This window comes from Panicum virgatum, chromosome 5K (assembly GCF_016808335.1).
Source record: "Panicum virgatum strain AP13 chromosome 5K, P.virgatum_v5, whole genome shotgun sequence".
NCBI classification, from domain to species: Eukaryota; Viridiplantae; Streptophyta; class Magnoliopsida; order Poales; family Poaceae; genus Panicum; species Panicum virgatum.
In genome coordinates this window covers 57680944-57689689 of record NC_053140.1, presented here as the reverse complement: position 1 = coordinate 57689689, position 8746 = coordinate 57680944, and the positions used below count along the sequence as shown (strand labels likewise).

Sequence of the window (8746 nt, the reverse complement as noted above, 5' to 3'; positions counted from 1 at the left end):
CTGATGTTATCCTTTTACCACTATTTTACGAATCTAAACACAGGTGTGGCGAGTTTTGTACTGTGTTTGCACGCGAATTATTGTGGCAGGCAGCATTTACTCATGAAACAAGTAGGTACCAGATTTTCTGTGGCACGCCTCACCTGCCTATGGCGAGTTGTGGCCACAAACCAAACAGACCCTTAAGGCCAGATATCATATTCACAAAAAAGAAACAATACAACTTTTTCTTAAAAAAAGTGGTGAAAATGTTTTGTAAGAATTTCTCTGCACGAAGCCTAGGTGAAAGAGGCCCACTGACAAAGCAATGCACGAACGAACTTGACGCACGGAACGATTGTTCGGTGGAGTCTCCGAGTTTTTACATGCCACAACAGCTCACTGGCCCCTCAAACACACGAGGGGCTCGAGACAAAGGAGCCAGCGACCAGAGCAGCCTGCTCGTAAAGCACAACGAACCACCACCAAACGTGTTGGAAACCCACACCAAAGCACACCACCAATCACGTTACAAATCCAAGTCCGAGAGAAGCTGGAGGAAGAAGAAGAAGAATGCAACCCACGGTTGGACTTGGACACGTATCTACTTGAAGGGCCTCCTGCCGATCCCGGCCGGCATGGACACGGTGGAGTCGACGCTGAGCCCGCTGATCGACCGCGTCGGCCGGTGGCGCCCGCCGGCCGCCGACGCCGCCGGCGTGCCGACCCGCGACGACGGCGCCTTCCAGAACGGGCTCTTGGCCCAGCTCCCGATGCCCTGGCCCAGCCCGAACGAGAACCTGGGCTTCTCCTGGGCCGCCTTCTGCTGCTGGAGCAGGAGCTGCGCCCGCGCCCGCGCCTTGGCGGAGGCCGACAGCGTCGGCGTCATGTAGTTGGGCACGCCGCCGAACGACGGGCAGCTCGTCAGGCTCTCGTCGTCGCGGATGCTCACGCTCCCCGTCCCCTTGGCGGGCGCGGGCCTCGTGGACCGCGGCTTGGAGTTGGAGTAGGCCGAGACCACCGACCGGGCCGGCGTCGCCGCCGCCGTCGTCATCGCCGTCGGCGTCATCATCCCGCGGTGGGCGGTGGCGAGAGCCGGCCGGGGCTTGCTGGCGGGATCGACGGGGCGGTAGGCCGCCTCCGGCTCGTGGCGGCGCTCGATGGGCGTCCACCACCAGGGGCTCCGGCCCGACTGCAGGTCCGCCAGGATCGCGTGGGCCGCCATCGGCGTCGCCTTCAGCAGCTGCCGCCCGCCGCCGACACCGGGACGACAGGGCAACAAACGAACAGCGCGTCAGTCTCGGTCAGTGCTAGCGCGCGACATGACAAAGTGGAGGGACGCTCGCCGAACAGCGACGGCGCACCATTGTTTTGCTCGCTTTTAGGTGGCCGATCAAGCTCGTGGCTAGCTTTTCCATGGCCGGGATGGGATGAGATGAGAGTGGGCTACGTGTGTCTCGCCGCCGTACCTGATGCGAGTAGGCGTAGGCGAGGGCTCTCTCGCGCTTGATCACGGCCTCCACCTTCCGCTTCGTCCGCGCGTCCGCCTCCTCCGGCGTCAGCCGGCTGTCGTCCCAGATGCCGCCGTCCTGCGATGCTTCGTGTCATCTGGCCGGTCGTGCGAGTAGTAGCGGAGTCTCTAGCGATCGCTAACATACCTGCGAGCCGGCGCGCCACCTGCCGCCGTCCCTGAGCATGGCGCCGTGGTGCTGCCGGTTGCGCCGCTCCATGGCCTCGACGCGGCTGGCGCGCACCTGCGCCTGCACGCGCACCAGCGTCTGCACGCACCGCATCGCATGCGCCGTCTGCCGCCGCACGCTGGCGCCCCTCATCACGCCCTGCAGCCGGATCAGCCCGCGCAGCGACTGGTAGTTCCGCCGCGCCTGCAGCCACCGACATCACCGCGGAAACGCAAATTATCACACCCCGGCGGCGGCGGCGCGCACGAGCAGCAAGCTGAGCGGTAGAATAATGGACTTGCCATGTAGCCCCGGAACGCGGACTGGATCGCCACGGCCGCGGCGCGCGCGCGGTCCGGCGGCGCGGCGCGCTGCCTCGCCGCGCGGTGCCGCCTCGGCGGCTGCTGATGGCGCCACTCCGTCTCGGCCCTGCTGTGCTGTTGGAGCTGCTGCAGCTTCTGCTGCTGCTCTCTGTCGTGGTCGAACCTCCTGATCAGCGGCGGCGGGGACGGCGGGGGCAGCGGGAGCACCACGGCGGCCGGCTTGTCGTCTCTGCGGCGCTCGCGCTCGCGCTCACGCGCCGTTGCCACCGGCTGTGGCAGCGGCGCGGCAGCTGAAGCAGCGCTAACGGCGACGGCGGCGGGTCTGGCGGCCGTGATCTGGTACTGCGCCCTGGTGGCGGCGTAGTACTGGCGCTGCTGATCCATCTCCTCGTCGCCGAGGATCTTCTCGATGCTGCTCGGCTCGCGGTACAGCGGGATGTTGATCAGCGCGCCCGCCGCCGGCGACGCCGGCTCCGCGTAGGGCCGCGACCGCCCGAATCCGCCCCATCGCTTCTTCTCCCTCGCGTGCCCGTGCGGCGGCGGGTACTGCGCTACCAGCTGATGCACCTGTACGCCATTGATCGATCTCACCTGTCAGCACATCACTACCCCCCACAGTAATGCTCTTTTGTGCATTTAATCCCTGTTAGTTGAAATTTACGCAAACACTATTTATGATGACAAATTTGCCATGTAGTAGTATAACCTAGTAAACAATCGCTAAAAGCATTAATATAATGAGGAATTTCGAGTAGCAACTTACATTTGATGGCTTCTCCTTGGGGCTGGAGGTGAAGGCCTTCTTGAGTGCAGTAAACCAGTTTCCTTTCTTGCCCATCTCCTTAACATTTCTCCTTGCTAAAAACCTTCAAAATTTCTCCCTTCCAGGCAAGACTGAAAAAGATGCTTTGTTATGATGAAGTGTTGCTCTTTGTCCTCTTTCTTTTCTTTTCTTTTTTAAAAAAAAACTCTGGCTGTGTTGAATCAGAAAGGCTTTTGTCTGAAGATGTAGAAACTAAAGCGCTAACTGTAGAATTTTACATGCCTGGCTCACTCTCTTGTGAACCTTTAACTAAAGTTCCAGAGATGACTTGAAACACAGGAATTATAACAATAGCACTACGGAAACATACTTTTGAATCTGTGATCGGTCTAATAACTAGCTTGTGAAACAGATAATATCATTGCAGTCTGAATTTCAAATATGTGGTAATCCTTACAGTACCTGACATTGCTAGCAATTCTAGTGGCTTTACAGTCTACAAACAGCTTTAAAAGTAGCAGCATAACTCCACATAGATAATGAATATGAATGAGACAACTCCTTTCAAGATTTTCTTGTAGAATTTTCCACTTTAATTAGATTTTGCAGAAGGTTAAGTTTTTGTATGAAAGAATGATGTGGCCAAGTTCTGTGTGTTTAATCTCATGATTGAAGTCAATGCTTATGAAAGAAATCTGTAATGTGCAGAAAACATAGAATGGTTTGCATATGCAAGGAAGGATCATCTTATGATCAGAACTGAAAAGTTGGAGTAAGGGTGTGAGACATAGGTGCATACCTTGTGTTGTAGAGCTTCTCCACGGTCTAACTTGCACTTCAACAGAGTTGCAACGCAGCCCTCCCAACAGTATAATTCCCTAATGCTCCCTGAAATCTTCACAGTTGTTGCAGGCATGAGGCATCGGCGGACCACACCTCGCCATCTCCTTTTTCCTCGGAACTCTCTGCAGGCCGCGAGAGGCCCGTCTTATAGATCTCTTTGCGGATTGGTGGTGGATGGGAGTGCCCACTTTCCCACTCGATGACACCCGACCAACCTTGCTTGATTGCCAAGACTCAAAAGGCAGCATGCACATCGCTGCAACTGCAGGGGGGACTTGAGGGACACTATTTTGTTTTTCCCTGTCTTGCCTTCTTGCCTTTGTAGTACTTCAAACAAACATGTATTGTTAGGACTTGGGACCCCTGCCATAGTGCCATGTGTGATGTATACTTGTAATGGTACAACATGGCTTGTGCAGTTGTACACAGGCCTGGAAAGCTGCAACCTGATTGGTTGATATACTTGAAAGAATATCCTATATATTCTGGGAGTCTACAAGAAGTTATGTTAGATTATAGTAGCAGGTAAGGTATGCTTCACTATCATTGGTCTGAGTAGATACTGGATACTTACCTGGATTTCTTTTAGTAATAGTTTGCTTGGTTGATGAAGACCAGGCCGGACTCTGAACTTTAAATTCATTGCCAGTCAGACAGATGTGCTTGCCTTCATCTAACAGTCCTTGTTCAGCTGTTATTGTGCATCACGCTCAACTACGAAATTCAGAAAAAAGGACATGTTTTTTTTTACAATTAATAATGTTCAGTCGATTTTTAACGTGGGCAATGATACTGTCATGATCGTGCTGGTTGTTGGTTAAATTGGAAGCTTATCTGTAACTAACTTACGCTACAGTATCCTATAGCAGCCAGTAATCTGGCAATTTGATGTCTCTGTCATTGCTCTCACTTGCTTGAGGATGAATCCTCTGGAGCATCATGATGATTCACTTACAACTGTCATTCTGAGAGCAGCATTTTGTCAATGAAGTTACCATCAACAACCAGCAAGCATTGAAAAGCTTAACTGTCAACATTTTGAAAATATAAATTTCGGAACATAAAAAGAAAAGAGTGGTCAACAAACGTGATTAGTAGTAAAAAATGCCCGGCGTGATTTAACATTTTACCACCGTTTCTTAACTTCTTCAGAAACTGTGGTTAAACTAACCAAATTGCAGGGCAGCATCTCCAATCTACCCCATCAATCGATCGTCGGCATGATCTCTCCGTATGCAACATATGGGTGGAACGTGTTGTAAAAGACGGGGGAATGAATGGGATTGAGTGGCTTAAGTGCTGAGGAGACTGACAATGGAGTCTTGCTTGCAAGGTACTCCATAGATCAAATGCAACTTAAACACACCTCATAAGATAGAGGCCTAGGTCACTAGTTGGGTCCCTGGTCCAAATCACGGCGCAGCTTAGTGCTGGGAGTTGCTCCTAACAAGATATGTAGGTGGCCTCGCTCGTCGTCAACTGTGTCCTCATCTCGGCAACTGTTTGGCTCCTGTTGGAGCTGTCACCTCCGACGTTGCTTCTAGGACATAGTACATCCATTGCCCCCCAATTTGATTCGGAATAAATTAAACCAGGTACCTTTCCTGCTTGCTTCTGAAAATTAAATACTTGAAAGAGCAATCACTTCTTCAATTTATTTCGAGTGCGATCCTCTTTAATTCACCAAGTTAGTAGTTTTCCATTTTTCATACGTGGGTATTAAGCGTACCTTTTTTGAACAAATAAATAAAATGATAACCGGCAAGCTGCATGCAATTATGTGGTTTTTAATTTTGTCTGAAACTCAAGCACTGGAAAGCTGAAGCAGCTATTTTAAATTTCAGTCCCTGCAGGTACTGTTCATGGTGCGATTCAACTTTCAAGCTAGCTCGTCCGGAAGTTTTATTGTAAGAGCAGAGCCCATAGCTCATTTCAGCTTCCCGCGCCTGACAGGCGACGCAAGTTCGCAACGCCGACTCGCCAATCCTATATATCTTCTGAAATCTTTTTTTCTCCCCCACTAAGAGTGTTTGAGATTTCGTGCAATCATCTACAATTATTTGATCTACACACGCAACTCTAACCCTCAAATGCCTCCTTTCCTTCCCGTGCCCTGCCGCCACCCCATTAGGCCCGCGCCGCCGCCCTGTCCGCCGCCTCTGCCGTTGCTCCGCCGCCTCGTGCCCGTGCCAGCCCTTGCACCGCCGCCGGAGGAGGTGAGAAAAAAGTTGAGATTCAACATTTTCAAATTATTCGGTTAGGGGAAAGCTATATCTCACTCGTGTGATCCGTGGCTATCTCTTACTCGAATTTGTGGCCGTCGGATGTGGCTATCTGTTGTCTCCGATCGCTCCGGCACTTTTTTTGCCCTCATCTCTGACACGTGGGCCGATTGCACTGTTTGTATTTTGGAATCCGCGCCCGATATTTTATCTCCCTGCCTCCTCTCAGCCTCAGTTCATCGTCTTTCCCTTTCCCCATTCCTCCTGGTCCAGGTACGGTGACTCTAGGGTTGCATCCCCGCTTCGATTGATTCTGTTTGATCTGTTCCGCGTCTCTATTTGCTTGCGTTTGTGCTCGATTAGGTCGATTTCATATATTCGCTGAATTTTGACCGTAATCCCATTGTTATTTTTGTTGATTTAGTACAAGCAGTTTCGTCGATCTCGTCCCCGCGGCAGAGTACGCCACCGCCGCCTCCACCGGGGTTCGCTTGCGCCGCCGTAGGAGCCTGGCCACCCTCCGCGTGATTTGCCCCATCCTCTGCTGCAGCGGTGCGGCCGCTGCCCTCGTTTCCATCTCTCTCTCTCTCTCTCTCTGATTGAGCCTGGGATGCCCCATCCGCTGCTGCCCTCTCTCTCTTCTCTCCCTTCTCTCTCTCTCTCTCACAGATTGAACCTGGGAACCTCCGCGTGATTGCTCTGGCCTCCTCCTGCTGCTGCATGCGACGCGACGGGGACCCTTCCCTTCAACTCTCTCTCTCTCTCTCACCATCCAGTTCTCTGTTTCTGATTGATTTGTTTTGACTCATATTTTTCTCCCTTCACTTCGACTGATTAGATTTAGGATATTTCTTGCTTTATATAATTTTGAAGTCGTTTTATTCTGATGATAGGTTACATACATATTTAGTTACAGAAATATGTTGTTTAAATATTTTGATAAGCTTGTTTGTAGCTATAGTTTAAATTCATTTAGCTTATTGGTTTTTTCTCATTGCAGTTTTATGTTGCATTGTTTTTACTACTCTATACACCCATTTATTGGTAGCTTCTTTCTTCATTTTCCTCTATAGTGGAAGCCATTACTGTTGTCTTAGTTCATTTTTTCTAGTTTCACGTTCCTTGTTGCTGGAATTACACTATAGACAATTATAAGTTTTGCTTACTTTCCAGGTCTAAATCATGAACAATTTTCATGTAAGTAGAGTGATACATGAGATAATTTTTTATCACTTATTTGTGCCTTTTATAGTACCTTTTATTGATCTAGCTGCTATTGCATTGGTTGTTGCTTTTTTATTTCTTTTCTCACAGTATCAATCTTCTGGTAGTGATGAAAGTATTAAAATTGCTGCCTACAAGGAAGTTCTTAAGAATGTAAGTTACTATTATTTCTTCTTCCTGTATCCCAGCCCTCTAAATAATTTTGAAGTATTTCTATTTTTATCAAGAGAGCTTATTATTTTTATTCATCATCAATGGGTGTACTGATTGCAATTTGGGAGTGTGCCCATATATTATGAAGTGGTTAGTTCTTGTTGAGCCGATGGTGACTTTGTATTTTGCAAGCTAGATACTTGGTTAATTATATCTTTAGAGTATCCTAAAACCTAATATGTGTTATTATTATTATTATTATTATTATTGGAAATGTAGTTGGTATTTTGATTCTTCCAATGTTCAATATTGTCCTTACTAAGTAATGAGATAAGAGATCAGTGCCACATGTTCTCTTACATTAGTTGCATACTCAGATTACATGTGGTTGTGAACTGTCATTTATAAAGTTATATACTGTCATTTACAAAGTCTTTCTGTTTTATTGGATTTTCTTTTTTATTTATATTCATCTTCTATTTTCATTTCCTTTTGTTTGTTAGTACAATGAACTCAAGGTTTCGAAGCGGAAGCTTGCGAAGACTATAACACATGAGGTTCTACTGTTTCTATCGTATTTTCTTTTGTGGTTATATTATCTGCTACATATCTTATTTATTGATTACCTTTTACCTTCCTAATATTTCTTATTTATTAGGAGGCAAAGAAACATAATATGTTGAATTTGAACTATCACTTTAGATGATATTTGTTGTCAGTTTCACCTCAGTTAATTTTGCCATGTCTTCTTGTTTTTGGGAATTTCTAATTTGTTCCCATAGCAGATCTGTATAAAAACCCTACAAAAACATCATTGCTGTGTAAGTTTCTTTTTTTTAATGTTCTATGCTCATGCCTTTTAGATCAAGACCATATATTTTTACTTGATGATGATAATTGCTGCTCTGATTTAGATTGTTTTGTGCTTCTGGAAAACTCATTTCATTTGAACATAGATGACTTGCTATCTGCATTTCTGAAGATGTCCACTTTCTTTTTTGACCACTTATAGCCATCACAAACATTAAAATTTTTGTTCAGTATGGTTTTCATTAGATTATAGCATTCATACATCCAGTAATCAGTATATGTCAAACCATTTACCTCATCATCCATGTTGTAACTAGTATCTTCATTCAATTGTATACTGTGAGTTTGACTTATTATAACTGATAGTTCATATGTGCTTATAGGTTCCTGAAAGTGGCAAAGCAATGTCAAGTCAACTTCAATAATCACATAGCTATGATCATTTCATCTAGTTTCTATAGTTCAGTAGTTCAGTAATTGTAATCAGATTATTACCTTTTCTTTCATCAGCTTTTCCTGTGTGTTATGACTCAAACTTGATTTTTTTCTTCAGTCCCTACTTTGTTGTACTTATCTCATGGTAGCTGATTCTTTGAAATTGATTAACAAAGTACATTTCGAATAATCAAATTTGAGTTTAGTTTCAATTTTTTAAAATTTTCACCCTGATAATTACCAAAATATTCTAGTTACAGTGCATTCATGTAACATTTCCAGGGTAGAATGTACTGTAAGTTATTCAGGTTTTAG

General features: G+C 47.1%; 2 protein-coding genes across 14 annotated transcripts; one reads left to right on the top strand and one right to left on the bottom strand.

Moving 5' to 3' along the window:
- Positions 1 to 290: 290 nt before the first annotated feature.
- LOC120710360 (protein IQ-DOMAIN 14-like) lies at positions 291 to 3853 on the bottom strand. Its single transcript, XM_039995991.1, has 6 exons — positions 3544 to 3853; positions 2745 to 2875; positions 1961 to 2548; positions 1638 to 1862; positions 1449 to 1568; positions 291 to 1222 (listed from the first exon to the last, which is right to left on the bottom strand). Exons 2-6 carry the CDS (start codon positions 2817 to 2819, stop codon positions 584 to 586), a joined length of 1647 nt encoding a protein of 548 aa, XP_039851925.1. The 5' UTR covers positions 2820 to 2875; positions 3544 to 3853; the 3' UTR covers positions 291 to 583.
- Positions 3854 to 5856: 2003 nt separating this feature from the next.
- Positions 5857 to 8645, top strand: LOC120710359. 13 transcript variants are annotated; one of them, XR_005689875.1, is made up of 6 exons: positions 5857 to 6082; positions 6234 to 6361; positions 6983 to 7006; positions 7124 to 7186; positions 7690 to 7743; positions 8380 to 8645. XR_005689875.1 is itself a non-coding variant. In XM_039995989.1 (4 exons), exons 1-4 carry the CDS (start codon positions 5912 to 5914, stop codon positions 8419 to 8421), a joined length of 330 nt encoding a protein of 109 aa, XP_039851923.1. In that variant the 5' UTR covers positions 5859 to 5911; the 3' UTR covers positions 8422 to 8645. The 13 variants fall into 13 exon arrangements, 1 of the variants encoding a protein (XP_039851923.1); XR_005689869.1 differs by having other exon boundaries at positions 5861 to 6082; positions 6983 to 7186; XR_005689873.1 differs by lacking the exon at positions 6983 to 7006 and having other exon boundaries at positions 5861 to 6082; positions 8380 to 8643.
- The last annotated feature ends 101 nt before the right edge of the window (positions 8646 to 8746 follow it).